This window comes from Eupeodes corollae, chromosome 1, assembly GCF_945859685.1.
Source record: "Eupeodes corollae chromosome 1, idEupCoro1.1, whole genome shotgun sequence".
In the NCBI taxonomy this organism is placed as follows: domain Eukaryota; kingdom Metazoa; phylum Arthropoda; class Insecta; order Diptera; family Syrphidae; genus Eupeodes; species Eupeodes corollae.
This window is the reverse complement of record NC_079147.1, coordinates 184620520-184645932: the sequence shown is the minus strand read 5'-3', so window position 1 is coordinate 184645932 and position 25413 is coordinate 184620520. Positions and strand designations below refer to the sequence as shown.

At 32.0% G+C, this 25413-nt stretch overlaps 2 protein-coding genes across 2 annotated transcripts; both read right to left on the bottom strand.

Annotated features, from left to right (window-relative positions):
• Positions 1-6945: 6945 nt before the first annotated feature.
• On the bottom strand, positions 6946-21150 carry LOC129943043 (FERM domain-containing protein 5). Its single transcript, XM_056052256.1, has 8 exons — positions 20492-21150; positions 13779-13883; positions 13657-13699; positions 10717-10890; positions 10281-10660; positions 10120-10208; positions 9829-10046; positions 6946-9756 (listed from the first exon to the last, which is right to left on the bottom strand). Exons 1-8 carry the CDS (start codon positions 20579-20581, stop codon positions 9035-9037), a joined length of 1821 nt encoding a protein of 606 aa, XP_055908231.1. The 5' UTR covers positions 20582-21150; the 3' UTR covers positions 6946-9034.
• A 2262-nt stretch (positions 21151-23412) lies between these two features.
• Positions 23413-24830, bottom strand: LOC129939640 (trans-1,2-dihydrobenzene-1,2-diol dehydrogenase-like). Its single transcript, XM_056047728.1, has 2 exons — positions 24039-24830; positions 23413-23853 (listed from the first exon to the last, which is right to left on the bottom strand). Exons 1-2 carry the CDS (start codon positions 24792-24794, stop codon positions 23605-23607), a joined length of 1005 nt encoding a protein of 334 aa, XP_055903703.1. The 5' UTR covers positions 24795-24830; the 3' UTR covers positions 23413-23604.
• Positions 24831-25413: the final 583 nt, after the last annotated feature.

Genomic DNA, 25413 nt, shown 5'->3' with positions numbered 1-25413 from the left:
TTCAGCAACCAAATTTTATATAGAAACTTGTTAAGAATATTAAATTCCCTTTCAAGACGAAGATACTTGTCTTTAACCAAAAAATTATTAGGTAACATTTGAAGAAGCTTATAAGGCCTGTTTTTTATTACTCAAATTACAAAGCCTTTTATTAAACCATGCAGGTTTTGAGTTACTGTGAACTTCTTTAGTTTAAGCACAAACATACCAACAGCACAATTCAAAGGATCAATTAAATAATTATAAGAACTCAATAAATCAACTAATTCCCATGAAATACTCGACATATAACTTACTATGTTTTGAAAATTAGCTTTTTTATAATTGAATATAAAATTATTATTATAATTAAATTTAGAATACTCGAAAAATCAAAATTAATAGATAAAGCAATTGGATCAGCTTCTTTTTTACACGTAAAATTCTAACAAAAAATAATGGGACTGACTAAGATTAAACGCAGCCCTTTATAGCTTTTCGTAAACAAATTTTTTTGTGGCACATTTTTGTTTCTTGGTGTATTAGTGTAACTTCGTGTACGTGTTAACAAGTGCTGTAGAAATGTCAAATTTTAAGCTAAGTATTTTTAAACAGGTCCGTTATCCATGGAATGCAAAAACATAAACATAATACGGTGTGTCATAAAAGTCTCTCGCATTAAATTTGACTTTTTGTTTTCTCTCTGGTTAATTAATCTTTGAACATAATTGATATAGATTGACGTTCTCCTTGTCAATTTTTTTGTATTTTGAGCGTGAGGGGTTATGAATACCCTTATAATGATTAAACACAGTGCTAGCAATTAGGAAGGGGGGAAAAGATTAGAAAGGAGAAACCAATAAAAATTAGTTTTGAATGTGTGCACATTGTATTGAGTGGGAAATATGATCTTAGTAAAGCGTTCCAAATTCGTGAAGTGCGGCTAATGAAAGAATCTCTATACTTTAATGTAAATCCGAAAATATGCTTAAGTGTAAGCTGATGAGCATTTCTAGAAGTAGAACCAGAAAGGTAAAACACTTCTTGCATTGTTGGAGAAAACCTAAGCATTTTTGGCGACTTAAATATTTGATCACTCCATAAAAGATGGTTTGTGATGCACATACCTAGAACTAAAAGCTGTCCGGTCTCCTCGATGCAAGTACCACCTATTGATAGTGGCATTTGGGTAGGGTAACGCTTTTGCGACAGTAGACACCATTGATCTTTCGAAGCATTAAATTCTACGACGTTTTTGATATCCCATTGGACAATGCTGTCAAGGTCGGAATTTAATGAGCTTCTCCTACAAAAACAAGAATGAGAATCTAAAAGCGAAAAAGCTGAGAGTACTGTTATTAGCGAAAAAATTTAGTGGGTTAAATAGAGGTTCCAGACATAAGATCATTCATAAAAATAAGGAAGAGCGTCGGAGACAAAACGGAGCCCTGCGACACTGTGGATATCAGATTTAAACCCATACTACTTGAACTGAACAGTCAGAATGGTAATTTCAAATGTTCGCATTTTCGATAAGAGAGTTTGGTGATGATAAGAGAGTTTGATGTCACCGTTGAAATATCAAGTGCAATAATCTAACTGTCTCCAAAATGATTTAAAGATTTTTTGCACTGTTCGGTGAGATAATCCATAAGATCACCAGTGGATATATGAGTACGAAAATCATACTGCCAGTCATTAAGAAGCTTTCGCTCTTCAACATATTTCTTTAGCTGAAAATTGCCCAGAGTTTTCATGATCTTGGAATGAAGGGGCGTAAGTGCAATCGAACGATAGTTAGAGGGTAAACAGGGTTCGCCTTTTTTTACGACAGGCTGTACAAATACTGTTTTCCATCCACTCAGAAAGAGACATGTAGAAAAGGATTGATGGAAAAGCTTACGCAGTGGTTTTGCCAGCGTTGAAAAACACCTCTTCAGAACAATAGCTGAGATACTATCCGGGGCAGCGGATTGGTGAATGTGAAGATCTTTTAGTGCTCTAGCACTGTACGTCCCAAAGAATCGAATTAACAGCAAACTGTGCTTCAAGTAAATTGGCCCCATTAATCGAGCATAAAAAAGGGAAATTCATAGGAAACGAGTGTAGGAACTGACGATGACGAAGCGTTGCGAAACATTTTTAGAACACCTTTGGGCAGTTAGCATTAGTTAAATAGTTAGTTAACTTCTTATGTCAGAAATGGGACTGCTGACTTTCCCAGAAATAAACAAAAATATTGAAATTCATAGCATTTTTGGTATTAAGTAATTTTGGTGTTTATTTATTTTCGTTTTCTTTTGTTTTCTTTCAAAAATTGTTGTTATAAATTTTTTCATTTCTATATTATTTTCTACATTTTAACATTTTATTTTCAATCATTTGTTCTATTATTATTTTCATATACCAATATTTTATAAATCCTAAAAGCTATTTCTTAAAATAATAACAAATATATGCATGTAATATAAATAGTTTAACTTCTTATTACAAAAACAAAAACGAAAAATATCAAAATAATATACAAATTGTTTAAAAATTTCAATAATAATAATAATATTACGGTTTAATAATAACATAAATATGCATATATTATTACGTTCTCTACAGTTCTTTGGCTTTTATTGTTATTATAAATTAATTAATTTGTATACTATTGAATTATTCTTATATCCTGCAAATCTATTAGAATCTAAAAATTGTTTTAATGTTGTTTTATTTTTGTATAAAAAAAGTTATCGCACTTATTTATTTTATTTACTACTTTAGAAAAAGGAAAACTTATTACAATTTTCTTCTTTGTTGAAATTATTTTGTAAATATAAACATATTTATTTTTTTAATTTTGTTTTTATTGACATATTTTCATTTAGATAATAAAAATACAAAATAGTTTATTTCTTGTTCTTGTTGTGTGTCTGTGCTATGGTTTTAATAATTGTCTTAAAAATATAAAACACATTATGCTTATAATGTTTTTAATTAAAAAATTTAAATTTCAATAAATATGTTTTTTTTTTGTTTAATTTAAATATCTCTTCTTTATTTTTGTTTAATGATTGTAGTGTGTTTAATTTAATGATTTGATAGTATAGCAGAGGCGTATACAAGGAGATTGTGCAAGAAAGAATTTCAATGATTGAGTTTTTAAATTTATGAAATTTATAATTTGTCGTTGTTCGATGGAATGTGAACCAATTTGCTGAGTAGATCTTTAATGTAAAAACAAAATAAAGCTTTTTTAGAGGCTTATAATGGACATGAAAGAGGTGGAATTTGTGTTAAGACATAAGATGGAGGATAATATAATTAGGTGGGCATAGCTTAGAAATATGCAAACGCAGTTGTAAACGAGGAGTTTGTTTTTAGTTTAAAAAATGTGTCCCAAATTCTTTTACTAATTTTTCGTCTAATGATGGTTTATCCATTTGGCGGTTTCAGAAGTATAGGGCTGCAATTCGACATCTGTTCCAGTTGAAGGTCTGACATATATGAAAATGAATTGTTAACTATCGCACAACGCACAAATTGTTAAAACCTACTGCAGAAATGGTGATTCTCCAAACCCACATAACATACTTTAAGAGGAGATTATGGTTTACATAATCGTCCAGATTCGCAAGCGATTGGCAAGATGACGATGATTTGTGAAGAAATTTGATGAGACTGGATTGGTTACAAATATTGTAAGGCCTGTGCATCATCGTTTCGCTCGTACCACTGAAAATATTGCTGCTGTAAGTTGATTCCTCTTCAGTATTTAGGACTGTCTTACAGCACATTATGACTTATTTTGCATTTGGATCTTCACCTAAATCCATATAAAGTCCACCTCAAACAACAACTGAAGCCATCCACAACGTCGTAGATACGCCGGGTGCTTTAACAACGGGCGGTGTACGGCGATTTTTCGAACAAATTTTTTTTCAGCGACAAAGCTCAAAGCTCAGTTTCATTTCTCAATCGGTGGGAATGTAAATGAACAAAATTGTCGTATTTGGGGTTTTGAGAATCCTCAAGTATTTGTTTGGTCCAGAGGTGTGACTGTCACCGTCAATTCGGAGCGGTATGGTCAAACGATAACCAACTTTTTTGTCCTGCTATTAAAGAACACGAATTGGAGAATATATGGTTTCAAAAAGACGATGCCACATGCCACACAACTCGAACAAATATGGATGTATTACAAGAGACATTTCCTGGCCGCGTAATTTATTGTCTTGGCGATATCAGCTGACCACCAAAATCAAGCGATTTTACACCGCTGTAGTTTTTTGTGGGGCTACACGAAAGCCGTGTTAATGAAGATAAACCTTTAACTTTTGAGCACTTAAAAATCAACATTCGTCAAGTTGTGGCCAAGATACCACCCAATATGTATCAAAAAGTGATTGAAAATTGCCTCTAAACTACCTCTATCTCTAACTTACTCAAAACTTGCAACAATTTGTGTGGTGGTCATTTAAATGATGTAGTGTTTCACACATAATGTCAAAGTTCAAACATTATATTAAAAAGGAAATATTTTATATGTATGTGTTTTATTTACTTACACTTTTGAAACCGCAAAATGGATAAACATGACAAATTTTACTGTCAGATATCTGACAGCAAAAGTGAAAAGTTTGTTTATACCTCCGAGAGTTGCCAGTAGCCAACTTCGCGTTGGTGTCATTTGTTCTTTAACACTAATAACCTTCTGAATGTTCGGAATTATGGAAAAACTTTTGATGTCATTAGTTTATTTGACAATTAAAGGCTTTTGAAGCAAAGAAACAACAGATGGCTTTTGAAAATAAATTATTGTTAGCAAAATTTACGATTAAGGGGGTTTTGAAATTGATCTTAGAAATATAAACTAAGTAAATACTAAATTATCTACAATCAGTTAAAGAACTGATAATTTACAACTTATAATTTTCTATTTTTGTTAAAAAAAAAGTGAATATAGGTTGATGTGAGACATGTAATTTTTGAATACAAACATATTGAAAATTGTGCGTAGATTAATATTGTTTTAGGCTATAAACAAATTAATAAAAAGATGATTTTAAAATGGCGCCCAACGTGATAAATAAACATTTCTGAATCCCCTCGAATACATTAGCAAAACTTTTTAAAACTGCGTTTAAAAAAAAGAATCAAAACAAATTTGTTATAAATGTATTTTGTTTAAAAAAAAGAGACAAACTTAATTTAGAAAAATAAGTAAAGATTTATATTTTGTATATTTATTTTAAATCACTATTCACTAGTTAGTTTTTGAAGTGTGTCGCGTCTCTCTTTCGCTTTCATTCTACTACACACAAAAAAGTCTCCACACGGTCAGTCATTCTCCGTTTTATCCAAGAAAATTTATATAAATATATATATTGTTTTTCTATATGTGTTTTTATGTAGATAATTATACATAATATACTCGTTTAATATTAATTATATCATGCATTAATGCCTAACTAAAAGATCATTCCAAAAATGTTCAATTATATTTTTTACTGGCTATAGGTTTACTATTTTTATTTTATTTTTTGTTGAAACTGTTTATTTATTTTATTTTTATTTTTGTAAGAGAAATTGTGAGATAGAAAGAGAAATGTAAAATATAAACTATACCTTAGGCTATATGTCAATTTGGTTAAATTTTTAGATTTTTTTGACGTTTGATCAATTTTACAAACACTTTTCATTTCTTTCATTTCACATGGCTCCACCTATCTAAAAAATAAACTTGTAGCTCTCTTTCGTTCCAAACCATAAATTGAGAGCGAATTAAAATGATGAAATGTCAAAAAGAGTCGCCGCCATGAAAAATTCCATTTCGTGAACAATGTCAAAAGCTTCAATTTACATTTAATAAGCTAAGTTTTTACTAAATTGACATACGGCCTTCAGTTTTTGCTTAAAGTCTTAGTTAAATTTTATTATGCCTTGTCTATAGTATATTTTTAGTGATAAGTAAAGTTCAGTATATTTTTATCTTTTGTTTTCTTTTTGTTATAGCAAACTTCATGGTCCCAGATTTTGGGTTGGACATTTTGTGTTCTTTTAAATGTAATTCATAATATGTTAATGGTTTTTCTTTGTATTGTTGTAGTTTTTTTTATTTTATTTTTGATGTAGAAAAGAAGTTTTAAGTTTTTCGGTAGGAAGTATTAAAATTTGTTTAAATTAAAATTCAAATAAATACAGAAAAAGATTATGTAGAGCCTAAAAATGAGAAAATTTAACATTTAAAATAAAAAAGAAGAATAAATATAAATTTGTGCTCCATCAGTATCTACGATTATATTAATTTTGTTTTTTTTTTTGTTTTTCTATTTATGTTTTAATTAAAAAATTAAAACTAATTAAGTCACATGTTACAATTGGGTGTAGGTAATCCCTATAAATTGACTACGCATTTAATATTTATGTTTTATTTTAATTATTTAATTTTATATAATTTTGTTTTGCTTATGTAACTACATATATATTTCTAATTATTATTATTTGTTATGTATATGCACCAATTAGTTTTTATATTAATGTTTTAAATTGAAAATTCAAATTTTGTGATTGCTCTTTTTTTGTATTTATTAAGCTATTATTATTTTTTCTTAATTTATGAACTTAAAAAATGTTTAAAAAATTTGTTTTATAAATGTTATAAGCAAAATTAGCCGATTAAAATAATTGCTATGGAAAATCAAAGAAGCAAAACTAAAGCCTGATGTCTATGGGTGCAATAGTAAAAATAAAACTGTAAACCTATAATATTACGAATTGCGTCACCAAGCAGTAAAGAAAGCCATTTTAGTCTAATAGCTATTTATATTGCTTCTTTTTTATAAGGCAAATGAAACAAGGATCGATTTGAAAAGTGTCAGGTTTCACAAAATTAATCAGCCCTATCATGAATTCCATCGTAATCGGAAATTTTTACGAATCCCTAAAAACTGTATCATGAAATCCGTTCGTAGTGGAAATTCTCATACAATTTTGTATTACGAACGGATTTCATGATACAGTTTTTCGGGATTCGTAAAAATTTCCGATTACGATGGAATTCATGATAGGGCTGAATAATTACGTTATGTATTTATGTGTACCATTTCGATAACCTGCATATACCCTTACAGAGGTTAACATCAAAGTTTTGACATTTCCTAGAATAACAATTTCCATTTTATTCAGTGACCGCTAACTGAAAATTTAATCGATTGTCGAATGAGTTCTGTATGTACAGGCATTTTTATTTTTATACAAGTACAAGAAATGTATAAAGAGGCTTTCTTTCTTTTTACGACGTTTGATTGCAGGGATTTGTACTGACAAGAAAGTTTTGACATTTCATTTTTCCTCACTAAAGTTTAGTATTCACGATTTTTATCAAGCATATAAACACCCAATTTTATCTGTCAGTGATAAAACAAATTAACTGCCAAGCGTTGGCCAATATCTGTCAACAAATTGGCCGACTTCTTGCATTCGTTCGAACTGGTCAATACAGACACTTATTTGTATTTTCCAAAGATTGGATAGTTGTTCATTGATTCGATATTGAATGTTGTTCATACAATTTTCAATTGCAGGAACAGCAACAACTTATAGGATTTTAGAAGAATTTTAAAAACTACGAAAACGGAAGGAAATAAAAAGTCACTGTCTGACAAAATAACGAAATAAGTCATACAAAAAACTTGAGAGGCATTAAACGCATGACCAAACTGATATTTTTTATTTTTCAATTTTTTTTGTTGTTTTACCTTCGAAAATAATGTTCATATTCTCTGTGAAAATGTGGCAGGTTCAGTTGGCATAATGAACTTGAAAGTAAGGCAAGTTTCTAGTATCTAATTGTCCGAAAGCGAAAAAAATCCCTTCCAAATAAAACAACTTTATTGGAAAGTTGACTGGAAATTTAGTCAATAAAAATCTCCCTAAACTATCAAGTTAAGCCCATATAATGTCAAAATGATAGTTTTTTCATTCAATTGAAAGCTGAACTTTATTATTCTTTCAAATATGGACTTTTCCACAATTCCATTTATTTTTTTGTGTAAAAGGGTTTCTAGTTATATTTAAAAATAAATCAACAATATTACACTTTAAAATACGAAATACAAACCGTGATGGAATTGTACCTTGCCTGAACAGTGTTATTGAAGCAAAGTTCCGAATTTATGACACTTGAAAAACTAACTTCATAGTTTGCTTTAGTAAAAATGTACGTTCAAAGAACGAAGTTTACTTCAAAAGTCCCTTATGCTGTTTTCAACCAACCTATTGTCTTCTAACCAATTAACCAGGAAAACAATTTTAAGGAATTGTCATCCAATATTAGGATGTATTGATTTGGATCCAATCAAAATTGATAATTGTCACGTGACTGGGTGCTATTGGAAGACTTTTGACCCTTTGGTCATTATGGGTATACTTCCAATCGTGTATACTTAAGACTTATTTAAACAAAAAATACCTTCTAAAAAAACAAATCATCAGACTTGATATAATGCGTCGCTGCAAAAGCGTCCTCCTCTTATGAAAGCCATATTTATGTATATGACACGGATAACAAAGTTAAATTAAATATTCTCTATTATTTGTTGACGACACTTCTCAAAATACATCCTCGGGACATACATACATAAATATTTTGTGCGAAATGCTGATCGGTTGCAACAAAAAAAGTGAAGAGTTGAAATGCAAGCCTAAACTGAATAACAAAATATGAAACAGCAGCAGCGTTTGAAATATTGCTCAAATAAGACATTGCGGCTGATTAAAAGATCACCTACTAAAAAAAATTACATCTATTCAAGGAACTAGCTTACAGATATTTCGCTGCGCACCGTGTCGACCATATTGATATAAAATAAGCTCCTGAAGTCCTACTAAAGAAGAAAACCTTTAAAGATAAGTATACTAATTGAATTTTTAAAATGGCGCCCAACCATCGCATTGCACCAACTATTCAATTAAATTTTTCTTCGTAAATTAAATTTAAAATTGAAAATTAATAAACAAATAAAATAAAATTAAAGTTAACAAAATTCAACAAACACCCTACCTGCTCTTATGATTTCCGACCCAGAGTTCTTACAAAAAACTCCTTTAATGGCTGATAGTATTGATATCTTAGACTTATCATCTCAGGTAGATTACGTATACGTTCGAAAACTTCTGATTCTGATTCTAATATCAAAACAGCCGATATTGCCATTGTTACAACAACAAATATAAACGATGGTATAAATGCATGTAAAAGTTTAAACTTTCGTACACTTCTCGAAGTGGCAGCATTATTTGCGTTTGCAACATTTTGCTGATGGTGATGACGCATTTGTTCGTGATTAGTTGTTGTTGCTGTCGTATTGCTACTTGTATTGTTGTTGGAAGTACTGGAGTTGATGACGGAATTGGGTAGTGTGTATTGCTTACCACCTCCTCCGGCAGCATACAGCATATGCTGTTTGTTCGTTGTATGGTGATGCAGACGGTGATGACTAGGATCCGCATAGGGGTTCGTCAGACCGCTTTCTGTCGATGAATGTTCAACCGAATCACGGAAGTAATAGTCGGGAAGGTCGGGTGCTCCAACACCTCCATTAATAGTGTCCAAATTAGAGCCACTGCGAAGGCGTGCCTCCTCAGAGACGGGCTCCAAACTGGGTGGTATTTGTATGCCGTCATGTGTAATCGGGCCATAGATAATGTTACCTAAATGATCTGTGGTCGCGGCCATAGTACAGTTGCCCAACGGTTCAGACATTGTTGAACGCGGTAAACTGCTATAGCCTGTATCAATGATACGAGGGGAATAGGGGAATTTATAATCACTCGATATATAGGAGTTACGTAATAGTTTACGGATTTGTGCTAGGTCGCCTTGCGGACTGGACGGTGTTGCAGGGACACTACTCGCCTTGCGCTTGCTTGCCGTCGAATTGGTCATCTTTTGTTCCCGCAGGGCATTGATGCTCTCTGTAAGAATTTCACGTTCTGTACGACCAGTGTACTTAAATTTTGTCCCCCAAGAAAAGAATCCACCACCGGATACTACCGATGCATTTTGGCTATTTGGAAGTCTGAAAAAAGAGATAAAAAATGGAAAATAATTTAAACAAATTTCTGCTGTGAAAATCAAATACTAAGCCTTACGTAAAAAATAACATTTGCTCGATAGCGCATCGCCAGACATATCTACAAGCTGGTCCTGACGGACACTTAAAGCCTATTGTATGTTTTTTCTTATTAAAAAAAATAATAATAAATCAATCAATCGATATTTTAAAATTACAATGAACTATATAAACACTCACAGGTTCTCTACTGGCATCTGTGTAACTTAAATGTGCTATAAACATTTTTCCTTCAAAATTAATCTTGTGCACTTCATTCCATCGAAAATGCTGTGATCTCTTCCCGGATATAAATGTGCTTATTCCCGAATGATTTATACCTATGTAAAGCTGTGAGCCCCGATGATCTTTGACCGGATGAGGATCTATGCCATAGGTTTCTAAGCCTCTGGCAATACCCATAAATTCATCCATTGCCACTGATGCATCTTGGCCGGGTTCACGTTTTCGATGCAATTCCATAACTTTTTTTTCAAGTGCATCTGTTTGTCGAAGGGCTAGGTGCATTGATGATACATAATCGCCAACAAGAAGTTCACTATCATAGTCACCAAGTTCCTCTTAAAAATACATTCCAGTTATTACAAAAAATTGTATAAAAATTATGTTGCTATACCTTGTACAATAAGAGCTCCTAATGCCGCAGCTTCACCCATGGAACAATATAGTCGTCCATGTCTTAAGTCACGCTTTAACTGCTGGTATAACATAAGACGACCACTACCAGTCAGTCGAAATGGATCAGCTGGGTAGAATTTGACACGAAAGGAGAATAAGATTGGGTCGATATCTGAAAATAATACATTACATACATTTTATTTAACAGATCTTCATTTTTTAAAACTTCTAAAAAAGAAAAACAAAAAGCTTTTAAGCATTTTATTAGTAAAGCTCAGATCTACAGCAACTATTAGAAATCAAGTGCATTTTATTTAAATACTTCAAAATTTTCCAATCGTAAGATATTATTTGAAAAATATCAAATCTCTGAGCAAATAAATAGTGACAACTTCAGAGCTGTGATTTGGTCTGTTTGCACTTTTTTTGTGAGTACCTTGAAGGACTGATGTTATGTCAACAATCCAAAAACAATCTGAGTACTCTGGACCAATATCATTCAACGAATCCCTGAGCTTGAATGTGTTACTATGCTAAGACATCAACTTAAAAAACCAATGTAAAAATGCTGATTCCTTGAGGAGTTCGGTACTTTTTCTATCGATTTTAAGTATTTTCAAACTACGAAACATACTTCAACACATCCAAATCCATAAATAGCATAAAATGAACACACAAATTTTGTAAATTTTTGAACGATTAAACTCAGAAGATTATTTATAGTCTAAAATCTTGTCATTAAAATTTGAAACCGCCTTGGATTTAGATGAAAAACATGCTTGCTCTGTCAGACCAAGAAAAACTTAAAATTGTTTTTCAATCGAATTGGTTATCTTTTTTTTAAATTCTTAGAGCAGTACGTTATCTTATTATTTATGGGTGTAACCCAAGACCTTTTTAACTTCTCATAAAAAGTTATTAAAATCGGCCTGATTTGTCGAACTGAAGATGTGGACATGTTTCCATGTTTCAAGGTCCCTTTTATATAAATCAAGGGTTCTTAGAGAGATGTCCCTGTGTGTGCGTCTTCTATATCTCAAGAACTGGTGAAAATATTGACTTCAAATGAATTGTGTCGAGAACATATAATATCAAGATATGCTGATAGGGCATTTAAACGAGTTTTTCGGTGAAAGCGTCTTATTTTAGTTATCCATATAATGCAAGTTTTCCATTTTTTAAATCCTTCCAAATTTTTTGTCGGCTCCGATTAACTTGTGCTGGCTTCTATACTTTACTATATATAAAATCCCAAAAAATACTGCTATTGTGAAAGTTTAAAGTTGGAAAGTTTCAAAATTGAACGCAATGTAAACAATGCGTATATGCCCGTTTGCATTTTTAAGGCCTCACCTTTAGAGTCTAGTTTAAATATGATTATGTGCACATACCCACAGGACTTACATAATTATCCGTAAGGAAATAACAAACAGTATAATTAACCAATTACGTTATTTCAATAGGAATTTCAATAAGACGACACCTATACTCAATTTGGACCGATGGAAACGGTGTGGTACACTTGCAGAAAAGGATTTTGAATGTGAAAGGTTGACAGGTCAGACAAAACGCTTTTGGATCTTAAGAACCTAATAATCAAATTTTGACAAATTGTAAACGTACATACATTTGCAGGCATATTTGACATATGGTTTCGTCTGAGGTTTGCTCTTTTTTAAACAATAGCGAACTATTATTGTTATTTCAAAAAAATTGTTCAAATATAATTTTAATTGTTAGACATTTTTTTAATCTTACAGAAAAAACAATTGCTAGAAATTGTTGATATGTCAATCTGCCACAAAATTGAACAAAATGTGTGTTTAACTAAAAATCGTAAAACAAATAACGAAAAAAAATGTAAGCTGCTCTTAACTTGGTTCTCAATTTGAACACAAAACGATAAAAAGCAAAGAATCAATAAAAAACAGTGGTTTTATAAAAATGTGTGATTCTTTAAAATTTTAACAACTACTAATTTATTGTACAAAAAATCGTTCACTTTGACAGTTCAAGACTTTAAGCTTAGCTCCCAAACTTCAACAATAGCCAGGTTCATACAACATAAGGGACTTCATTTGCAGTCATCGGCATTACTTTAACGTACATTTTGGCGAAGCTGACTAGTTAGTTTTTTAAATTCATAACTTTAATTTACTAACCTCAACATTCAGTTGATATTGCAAAAACTACCAAAAACATTATTGTCTACAAGACACTTCTTACTTTTTACTGTACTTTTTGTTTTATAGAAATATTACTTATTCTTATTGCAATTTGACAAGACATTAAATGGAAAAGTTATAAAGTGCAGCTTTGAGTTGAATGAAAAGACATGATTACCTATAATTTTGACATAAGTAGACTTAATTGGATGGACACTTTTTGGCAGCTGGCCAATCAGATATTAGAAAATTGCTTTACCTTGAAGTCCCTTATGTCTTCTTAACCTGCGCAATGAGTTTAGGAATGATGAGATGACCTCATATTGTCGCATAACGTAACAATCTTAATGTTTACTAAAAACAATAGTAACAAATAGTAATGTAACTTAAAATTGTTATTTTTAACTTTTTTTTCTGTCAGTGTTGTAAATATGCAGTTATGTTTATGAATCATCTAATCCTCAGAGTATACAACAGTTATTATAAACAACACTTTAATTATTATTTCAAGAAAAAAATTCCTTTTCATCCGCACCAGAAGTGTGGACATAGCAAAGCCAATGCTATGCTGACACACATTTCCACATTTGCATACAATGTCCTTGTCCTTCTTCTCTTAGTTTTTCTTTCCCCATGATACTATCAATTATTTCTTTATAAGAAACCATATGTCCATAATGTTACCTTAAATAAACACATCCAACACGAAACTACCACCTGCCTTGGACGAAAACGAACCAATCCAACTATCGCAATCGCTCTATTCAACTTACCCTTAACTTGTTTAATAATCGACTTAGCCAAATCAAGCCAATGCTGCAAAATATAAGAAAAAAGAAAACATGGAATTAAAAACTCAAGTATTATATGTCAAAAAAAAACTCTATTAACATACCCTCTGTTTGCCGGTATCCACATATCTTAGGCCAAAGTAATCCTTTTCTTTAATCTCAAGTTGATCGCATAAATATTCTATAAGAAAGCTGCCTTTATGGAAGGGCTTTGGTTATTCGTAGCACCATCAATATTATAGAGAAAGAGAAAGTCCCGCCATAGTCATCAGTATTTCAGTTAACAGGAGCAAAATATACATGTAAAGAAAGAGGATACACTATAACCCACAAATGAAAATAAAATTGCATTTTTAAGTCACTACATAATAGTTCCCATAATTAAAATGAAAAATCCTTCAGTTCACATATGAACGAGTATTAAAAAAAAAAAGAAATCAAAACAACGACAAAATAAAGAAAGCAATAAGAGGAAGTACATATGAATCCTCTCGTCTTCGCGTCCTTTCGAAGTATTTTGTTTTTACTATTTCAAACTCTCACGCAATCCTTATAGCAAAACGCAACCAGCTGCAATGTAATTAAAACACCTATTTAAGTCAGAAGTCCTTAGCAAAATCTTAACCACAAAATATAAAGTGTACAACTAAGCCGCATGCACTTACTTTCAAAAACTAAAGGTGGCAATATTGGTAAAGCATAAGAACTGTCACCACCTCCCAAGTATTTCTGACGTTTCTGAGTTCTTTATGATTTTTAATATGTTCGTTATTCACTTTAAATAGTTTTGACTACTTTTAACACTTTTCGTGAATGGAACACGATTGAAAATTGGACTCGTTTTCTCATTGTATAGATATTTTTAACTGCCGGTTTTAGTGTTACTGTAGTTTTAAGTTATACATAGTATAAAATACTTATTTTTTATGAACAACAAACAAGTTTAAAATTTCTCACGTTTTATTTGTTTCTAATATGTTTGAAGTTCTTAGAGTTCATAGATAAAAATTGTATCATGGAAAAATTCAGGTTTCCGTCAAAAATTGATTTGATTGATATGTTAAGTTGACAGATGAAAATTGTATAAGTATAAGTGTAAAGTGGAGTAAATCTGCCGAAAAATCTAGATATGAAGCAGATTTGATATTTGGTATGCAAAAAAAAGGGAATTTTGTGTTTTGACAAATCTAGATTAAAAATAAATTGATTTATTTTACCCACGGAAAACTTCATTAATGTGGTGATGCAAGTTTGGGTGAATTTCATTAAAGATATGCAAATATGAATATATTTGATTTGCATTTATTAAGAACCCCTAGAAAACCCCATAATTGTCAAATTAATACATTAAATACGTAAGTGGAAACATCAAACTTAATCAAACTTTGGCATTTACATTATTAATTATTATACTAATTTATTTCAATTTTATTCAGTTTATCATAGAAACTTAATTTTAAGATTTGCATCGTTTTAAAACTAGAGATTGACAGTAGTTCCAGGGGTGGAATCCGATAAGGTGATATTTTTGATAGTCAAATTGACTTTCACCTAGCTTTCCGTCTGTGTAAGATGATTTAACCCAATTCAATTGGATTGAACAATTTCCGATTAGAATTATAAAAATTCATTGTTGCATTGCTGGAATTTTAAAGCGGTTCCCATACGATATCAAAATAAAAGTAGCTAATTGACTGTCTTGTGATAATATTCACAACAATGTTTTTCTAACGGAAAAAGATAGTTCAGAAAATGTTGCAATCGTTTGCATAAAAGTTTCTGACAGCTCTATTCAAATTTCGATAGAGACGTCATAGTTTTTGGAAAATGGCTGCCACATTTTTGTTTTGACATCTTTCTATAAAAAAAAAACATATAGTATTATGGGTTTTTACGGTTACGACATCTAGTGGCAATTTGAGGGAACGGCGAACGTAACAACAAAAACGCTTCCTAATAATACTGTAGATTTTATAAACAAATGTGACATCTATTTAGTTATCGATTTGATTATAACCTTTGATAGATCAAATTCGTCTCTTTTGACTGTCATTTATCAAAAATCATCTTAAACGATTCCAATCCAGATCGCTGAATGACTCACTGATACATGTGTATGTGCATACATGTATAAATTTCGGAAAATTTATTTCATAACAACAATAAAAACACTTCACTTTCAATCTACATACAAGTATATTTGTGTCCAGTTCACTAATATTTATTGAGACAGCAATAAATGAACTTCCGATTTAAAATGGGTTTGTTTGTTTTTCAGATATGCATAAGTAAGTGGGGCAGACATTTTAGTTTTGTATTTATTAAATGAGAGAAATATGAAAAAATGAAACGTCAAAATGAGTATGTTCTATTATTTCTGTGCTCTTTTATTTAATTCCTGTGAAGTTAATGGGAAAAATGCAAATTGAAAGAACTTGGTACTGAAAACAACAGAATTAAGGAATAAAAAATTATTGCTAACAAATATTACCGAAAATATTTCTAGATTTCGATTTAAAAATTTAACGAATACTTATACATACATAGGTCTACACTATGCTGCTAAACTACTATGTGCATATGTATGCATATACATAACAAGCCCTATAAGTCTATGGACTAAATGTCAAAAAAAGAACTCCTCGACTCCACTGCATGAATTCTTTTGAATTTCTATTGGGGGAATAGGTTGAGCCAATAATATAATGTGGACAAGAGCAATAGGATATACATATGTGTATATTGAAAAAAAGCGATCATAGACGTCGATGTTGAGACTTGAGAGTTCTCCTGCGTGGGGCTTTCGCAGTCATTTATTTCCTACACATTCTTATTCCTTCATTATTTAATGTGAGCTGATGTCTGAAAAGAATACAAAAATCAATAGAAAAACAAAAATTGAATAAAAATGGCACAAATATAGTGTTATTATTATCCTTATTTCCTACTCTCTCAATAATCATGATGATAAACAATAGAATAATAATAATACATTTTTGCTCCACTTTCATATGCAGCAAGAAGTGTTGTAATGTAACATCTAACGATAGTTCTTTTATTCTATATTTAAGTATGAAAATGTAGACTGACGGTTTGATTTTATTCGTCTTCTATTTTTTTTTTTGCAATCGTATATTTTCTTGTAAAAATAAAATATAAATGTATAAAATTGGAACTCATGTCTTTTACAGCTTTTTACTTTGCTTTAGTTGGTTTGTTCAACGTTCAAGTTCCGGAAGTGCAATAAAACATTTTGCTGCAAAAAGAAGCTCTTTAGTATAGTTTATGTCCTGAGTGCTGACATTTTACAGGATATAGGATATCGTTATGATGTAGAGCAAAAAAAGTGATGTCTATGATTTGGTTCAGTGTTTGTTGATATTTAGGTTGGATGGCTAATTATTTTTTGACAGTTAAAACTAGTTAAACAAAATAGAGCCTGGTGAAGATTTACTAACGCCATTAATAGGAAATTTCTTCTTACATTACGAACATTAATTTGAAGTAAACACAATAAACAAAACACTAAGCAATAATAAGTCTGTGCCAAGTCTGTGAATTTCGGTGATTTTGTATGGTATGCAGTCCGAAGTCCTTAAAAGTTTACATACAATATTAAATTGACAGAATTTCGGACTAAACATAGCAAACAAATCACTGAGATTAAAAATAAGGGAACATACCTACTAGTATTTTGACAGTTAAGATTCTTTTTTTAAAAAAAATCCTACGACAGTTCTTTTCGATATTTACGCTCTTACGATATTACGTTTGAGATAAACAACACAAGAACAATCATTTTGTTTCTTTAGTACTGTGTTAACATTGGTGTCTTTTAAGAGGACTCAATTAAGGACTTTTTACTTTTCGAGAAACGAATTAACATTCATCCATTATGACAATACTTTCACTTGGATTTTTGTTATTCGTCATTACAGATGTCCAAAAAAGACAAGAATGAAATGTTTACGTTAAGACACTTGATAATATTTGATCGTATGTGGAACACGGATATAGTTCTCAACAACACGCGAAGAACAATCTGTTTTCTTAAATTTATCTTACTTTTGCAATGAAAAGGCTATACAGATTTAATGCCTTAAGATTAACTTAAGTTAGTGAGATCGAGTTAAAATGATGAGAAGGTAAAATTAGACAATTTAAAGGAGTTTAATGTGAACACCGTTTAAAGCCTAAACCAATGATACCAACAATACAGCATTTACCTTATACACATGTTTGTTTTCAGAAAAAATTTAATCCGAGTGAAAGGAAACACTTTGACAGATGTTATATTTTAAATTTCGTACATAATAACTGATTTGATTTGATAAGAACTTCAGGAAGTTCTGTTCTTTTGCAAAATATAACCTATTTTATTATAAGTAGATAGAAACACTGTGACGGGACTTAAATAGTGAGACATTTTCAATGTATAGCAAAAATCTGTTAATTTGAGAATGTTGATTCTTAAATTAAAGCAGTTAATTTTAGATCATGAACATACCAATAATTCGTTTTTAGGTTTCCCAAATTTATACAAATCTACGCTATCTTGTCCCGTGGCAGGGTGGTTTAGCACGTTGGACCATACTTGCGTAAAGAATGGCCCGAAAGGTTGAGGTTATTAGAATTCTCTTGCAGCGTGATTTGATATTGCGACTACTGGAAACTTTAAACAAATGTCCAAAAGTCGGAGACAATTCTGTTCCGGACTCCGTTGGCTAAGGATACGTGCAAGAATTGGCGCAAGATGGTCATCGTTGATCTTCACGGGCAGCTATTAGCGAGCAAAAGTGTAGTGAAGTACCTTCCTTATCTGGTAAGATCAGTATTTATATTTCGACAGACATATAAATGCGGCTCTCACCAGAGAGCCAGAGGAGCCTTCGCTCTGACGAAACGGCTATGACCCCATAGAGTGAAGGTAATTTGCTACATTACCCTCTTACGGCCGATGATCGTTTATGGTTGTCCTGTGTGGTTCAACATTGCCCCTTCCCAGATGGAGAAGTTTCGGGTGTTCGAGCGGCAGTGTTTACGACGCTGTACCGGCTTATATCGAACAGTCGAATCTTCTTACGTGCATTACTATTCCACCGAGGTCCTATACAACGAATCGATGTCACATTGCAAGAGCTATATCTTCGACCAACAATTTAATTTTCGGGGCGTTCTGTCCGAACGACGAGTATGGTAAAGAGTGCACGCTTGAGCGGCTTTATTCCACCAGAGGCGTTCCTCTTTTTAGATAGATGCGGTCTTTCGGTTCAGTAGGGCTGTGTCCAAAAGGGACGGAACTGATAGGATGAAGCAGGAGAACCAGTTTTGGTGGCTTCAATCGGTACTTGATAGTGGGTAATTGGGACGGGGTTTTAAGCCTTGGCCGGACTACATACTTGTTTTATAGTTTTAGGGTTTAGTTTTAAGTATAGAATATGCATGGTGGAACAAAAAAAAAAAACATAAAATATGTTAGATGGGTAGATCAAGTTAGCTTTAAGTTTTATATTAAGGACCTTTTAAGTAGTTGTAAGTAAAAATAAAAAAGGACATTAATATTTTTTTCAAATTTTCTAATAAATACAAAAATGAATAAAATTTAATTGATGTAAAAGAGATCTAAGGGCCAAAAGGCATTGGTATTAAGTGTTATAGTTTAACTAAGAGTCCGTATGGGACCAGTAAGTTAGTTGTAAGTTATGGTTAATTAGGCTAGTTTTATGAATTTTTGTCTAGCTTTAAGACAGGTTTAAGATTGAATTAATAAAAATGAATACAAAAAAAAAAGTACTTTGGTGTGTCATGCCAGAAGTCTTGGGTTCAATCCCTGCATGTTTAATTTCTCAAAAGTTAAACGAATCGTTCCAGATGATTGTTAATTTCACATTTCGGAACAAAATTTAATTTCTTAGTACTCAACTGTCAACTGTAAGTTTTACTTTCAATGATCAACTTCAACCTCAAATGCTTGGCTTTTCAATGGAAGCTATAGCCAACCTGTTAAGCAAAAATTCCAATGATTGGTTTCAATTATGGAAACCAATGATAGCCATAAGTGGTCATTAAGGTGGAAACAGATTTTATAGACATTTTTAAAGGTGACAACTTAAACTCCAACTTTGTGTTAACAGAACACCTTACTGGATTTTTATTTGCTCTTAAAGTTACGCGGAAGCAGAAACCGACAATTTAATCCGCCATTTTTATACGGTTGCTCTAACAATAAAAGTTCAGAATTAAACCGTGAAATTTTGAATTTATAAAAATAGAACTCATTCTGCATCATATCTTGAGATTTGTATGAGTTCCTTCAAAAATGTGAACTTGGCAGCTTTACAACTGCAATTCCCTAGCCAACTAAGCCTGCCCACCCACTTTAGGAAACATTTCAAATCAGGATTCAATTTTTAAAAATAAACATCAACAAAAAACCGATGAAATCTGATAGCCTACACACGCTATTATACTACGACAGATTAAGCTACTGTATCATAATAATAACCTATTATTATTCAAGAATAGCGCGAGTTTAAATATTTTTGTGTGATAGGCCACGTTGAAAATAGGAATTTATTTATGGATCATCTCACTAACTCTTATCCTGACACCATTCCACTCCACCCCATATAACCAAACGTGCTACATGCCACAAAAATATAGAGGGGGTTGTTGGATATGAAACGTTAGGAAGATGTATACGGGTGACGGCGGCGCGGTGGCGGTGCGCGGCGGCGGTAAACCTACCTTTTGTATTATGGTGGATTTGGGTGTGCATTTAAAACAATTTATTTTACTGTTGACCGCGCTCTCTTACCTGAAATTCACACTCGAGGACATCGGAGTCCTCAAGAAGTCGTACCGTGCACTTATAAACGATATTGCTTTCGTTTTTATTTTTGAACATATTGACTTTCCAGAAACGGAGGGATGATGTCTGCTGAAGCTGATGAGCCGGGGTTTTTATTTTAGGAAGGTAGTACCTTTATATTTTGTTTCACTGCTTATTTTGCGATTTTATTCATTCACTTTTTGGTACAAAAGTGAAGAAGAAAAAACACAGACACACACGCACACAAACTGACATTACAATCATTTTTCACACTTTTTGAATATAGAAGAACCTCATCCTGATGGGCTGGGATTTTATTGGTAAGGATTTTCTTTCGTTTTTCTTTCTTCTTCAACTTGATAATCTAATTGGAACTTTCTTTTTCCTTGTGGGTATGGAATACGTGTAGAAAAGTGTTGTTTAATAGAAAAAGAAAAACTAATCAGATAAAATAACTATTCACGAGTATAATGTACATGTGTATATTTATGTACAGAGAAAAAACAATATATCTTTCTTCTGCAAACGAGTATATCCTGCAGAGATGTCCTTTTACTTTTGGGGTGAATTTTCGGCAATGTAAAACAACTACTTATAACCGTTCGTTGCCGCGAACTTGTGTCAAGTCAAGTCAAGGAAGGAAAACGTCGTCCTCGCCGTGTCGTCGACGATATACCGTTTGTCGTCTTCGTCGTTTATCGTTCATTCCGTCCTTCGTCCTCTCTCTCACTTTCTCGCTCTCTTTATGTTTTGAAGTGAAATGAAATGAAAATTTTAGGCGTTTTCATGGGAACGTGTGTGCAAAAGGATAGGATATATTATTTTCATTGAGAAATAACAGAGAGAAAGAGAGAAAAAGGTGAGAGAGCACATTTTGCTTTCTTTATTATTTTATTTTTGACAGCAAAAATGTCCTGTTCGCTTTAATACATTTGTTTAAGGACGAACAAATGTTGATGATAAAGTAGTGCGAAAGGGACAGTTTGGGAATGACTAGAAAACATTTTTGTATTTATCTTATGGGGTTTCCCATGGTTAAAATAAATCAACTTATTTTTTGTCTAGATCTATCAAAACACAAATTTATCGTGTTTTTACATGCCATAGGTCAATATGTAGGGCTATCCATTTTTCGGTTTCAAAAGTAAACTTAAATAAAAAACATACAAAATATTTTTGTTCATTATAAAGTTCTAACGTTGACATCTGTGACCATCACGCAAATAGTTGCAAACATCGATTCTTTTGCGGTGATTTTCGACCACTTTTTTTGACACATATTTGTTCAATACCTCAGAAATAACTTGACGAATGTTGGTTTTTAAGTGCTCAAGAGTTTAAGGTTTATCTTCATTCGCGTCACCCCACAAAAAAAAGTCAAGTGGTTCCATATTCGCTCGATTTGTGTGGCATGTGGCACCGTCCTGTTGAAACCAGACATTCTTTAAGTCGTACTCTTTAATAGCAGGCAAACAATAAACTCCGAATTGACGGTGACAGTCGTTCCATCGTTGTTTTCGAAGAAATAAGGTCCAATCACACTTCCGGACCAAAAAAAGCACCAAACTGTGACTTTTTGTGGATGTAATAATAATTGCCACCGAGTGAGAAATGTGTTTCGTCGCTAAAGAAATTTGTTTTCGAAACATCGCCGTCCAACGCACGAATTCGACTTATTTACGACGTTGTGAATGGTCAGCTGGTTTCAGTTGTTGAGTGAGTTGGACTTTATATGGATGTAGGTGTAGATCAAAATTAAAATACGCCACAATGCGCATTAAGACAGTCCTAATTCCTGATAACGAAGTGCGACTTGCAACTGAAAAAACAAATTGGTTTAACAACTTAGTTTGACAGATGTCGAATTCCAGCTTTAAACTTTTAAACCCGCAAAATAGATAACCCGTTACAAAAATGATATATTTTTGATTAACATCAAATCTGCTCATATGGATTTTTAGGCAGATTATACCCTCTTTGCACCATACGTTTACCAAATACAAGTGTTTCTTTTTATTTGTAATTTATTTCGTTCAGAAGGTTATTAAGTAAATCTGGAAGCAATTTTAAAGAGATAGAGTTAAGTGATTAACAACAAACCTGTCCTAGCAATACTTTATTTTGTAATAAATTGTTTTTTTGTTTTGTATAGTTTCGAGAACTATTCACAAACTACTGCTCTCGTTAACAAGTTGCTTTGTATTGTGAACGCGTTCAAGGAGTTTTACGCTTTAAAAGGACGTTTGGCGTTTATTTAACCAGTAGATCTCAGAGATTTCCGTATTTTCGGAAATATGAACAAAATATTGTAAACAAACTTTCCACCTTTGCTGTCAGAAATTTCAGAACAAAATTTGTATGATTCGATTTCTCACGATTTCTCAGAAATCTAAGAAATATAAACTGCCCATTTGTTTTTGGATTCTTTTTCATACGTCTAACCATTTAACAATTTCTGATTTAATATAAATTGACAACATTCATACTTTAACAAATCATCAGTTACTAGTTATGGATATTGAAATCAATTAGGGCTTATACACACTACTTATGCTATTGACAATCTTCAATTTCCTTGTGCAAATATCTTATTTTAATTTAGAAGTGCAATTTTGTTAATGTTTCATAACATTATAATGAATTTCTATTTAAATCTTTTCTTTTGTGACTTTCGTTTTCTCAATACTTTTGTTGTATTAAAAACGAATGTATTAACAAATTGTAAATTTATTAATCTCATCAAGAGAGTTTCTAAAAATCTTTGCTATAATCATAACTTGTCATTCAATAAATCAATTAATCAGAACCTTTTGACATTTCTTCAAAATGAACAAACAAATAATTACAAACAGATCAATTATTTTATTAATGCACAAATTAAATCGATAATTTTTATTTTCTTATACATATGTAAATAACAAAATCAGAACAAATAAATACGATTAAATAAATCCCCAGGTTAGTAATATAATTTGTCATATTCCTAATCGCTTCAAGTGAAAAGTCAACTAAACTACCATGATGCAAATAATTATGTAGTTTTAAAAACTACACGACACCAATCAATAAAGTCTTATCACTTCACAGTTCACACTTCACTACTTGTCATAACGAACACCAATTTGTTTTCTAATTTCATCACATATTTGTGTTATAATTAGCATTTCTTTAGCCGGCACAATTTCGCACTCTAATTTTCCTGAACGTATGCATTTCATGACTTCATCAGCTTCATAGCGTAAACCAAGTGAATTTCGAAAGTTCATTGGAATAGTTGAGCTTATCAGTGACCATTCGTGGGCGCCATTGCATCCAAATAATTGTGTTGGACAGTTGTAATCGGGAATCTAAAAAGAACATTTTTTTAAATTTAGAATATGAAAACTAAATAAGAAAATTATGTTTTCTAACACTTCATTCGACCCAAACTTCCGTCGAAAGCATTATCTTTTAAAATGAGAGGTATTTGGGATTTCCGAAATTATAAATAATTAAACCTTCTCAAGATTGCATATTCTTTTGAAAAACTTACACATATTGGTCCTTTCTTCGAGATTACAGTCGCTTGATTTTCGAATACTTGCAGCCCTGAACAAATTATTGTCGCTTTTCTATCTCCAGAAAATACCATTTCCACTTCAACATACAAATCCACTCCAACCGAATTGATCTTTCCCGATGCCTTAATTGATTTTGGTTGTTCTTGGTAAATAAATATCACAAATTGTATCGCATCGATTCCAATGTCCAGCACAACTCCACCTCCACAATCTTTGTTGACAATCCGTTCCTTAGAGGTTGCATTATAGCCATGTTTAACATAGACTTCTTTGACATTATTTAGAATTGTCAAATTCATAAGTTCACGTAAATAACGGTAGACTGGAAAAAACCTTGACCATAATCCTTCCATAACAAATACACCTTTCTTCTTTGCTAGCTCCAGAACTTCCTTCATTTGCCGGCTATTCATGCAAAACGGTCTCTCGCAAACAATGTGCTTGTTGTACTCGATCATCATTTTGCAAAGTTCATAGCGTAAAGGGTTGAGTATCGAAATATAAGCCACTTCTACTTGATCATCTGATGCTAAACTGTGATAGTCCGACCAAACTTTGGGTATATTATGATCCCTGGCAAATTGTTCAGTAAGTCCTTTTGGCGAATCGATGCTGGTTACAGCAACAATTTCATGTTCGCTTCGGGTAAACTTTAAATTAAGAGCAACGCAAAAGTCGTGAGCGATTTCGGAAACACCGATAATACCCCAACGGAGTGACTGTGACATTTTGTCAGGAATTTATTATTGCAACTGAGATGCAGCTGTAAGCTTTAACTTTACTAAAGCTTATTAAAAAGCAGGTATAGAGCCGGTGATTGATCATGTTATCAGCGAGAGTTGAAACTCGGGAGAGAATAAAAAAGAAAGACGAAGACATGCATTGTATGAAAGATTTAACAGACAAAATGGACCACGACATTGGAAGCGTTCAAGTTTCCCCCTTCGTCATCGGATGTCGTAAAGGTTGATATCAGTTTGTTTTTGATTTATGGTTTGAAAATATGATAGCTTGATTATAATTTACTGAATGCGACGAGGATTCAACTGATTAGACTGGAAAAAAATGATGGTAGAATCTTACACATCAGTAGCAAAATATATTTTAAGAATAAACGGTCGTTATTTTCTTGTCTTCAATTTTCTAAATAATTTGGATTTAGCAATAACTTATGGGGTTTTCCATGGGTAAAATAAATACATTTATTTTTAATCTAGATTTTTCAAAACACAAATTTAACCTATTTTTGCATTCCATGGGCGAAAATAAATTAATTTATTTATGATTTAAATCAAATCTGCAGATTTAGAGATTTTTAGGCAGATTTACGGATGTCAGCTAAACGGA

Coding starts and splice junctions, on each gene's coding strand:
- LOC129943043 (XM_056052256.1), bottom strand. CDS start 20,581: ATGTTCAAAAATAAAAACGAAAGCAATATCGTTTATAAGTGCACGGTA. Junction 13,700..13,778: donor TGGATACCGGCAAACAGAGG/GTATGTTAATAG, acceptor TATATTTTGCAG/CATTGGCTTGATTTGGCTAA. Junction 10,047..10,119: donor GAGCAAATGTTATTTTTTAC/GTAAGGCTTAGT, acceptor CTCTTTTTTCAG/ACTTCCAAATAGCCAAAATG.
- LOC129939640 (XM_056047728.1), bottom strand. CDS start 24,794: ATGTCACAGTCACTCCGTTGGGGTATTATCGGTGTTTCCGAAATCGCT. Junction 23,854..24,038: donor CGAAGAAAGGACCAATATGT/GTAAGTTTTTCA, acceptor TGTTCTTTTTAG/ATTCCCGATTACAACTGTCC.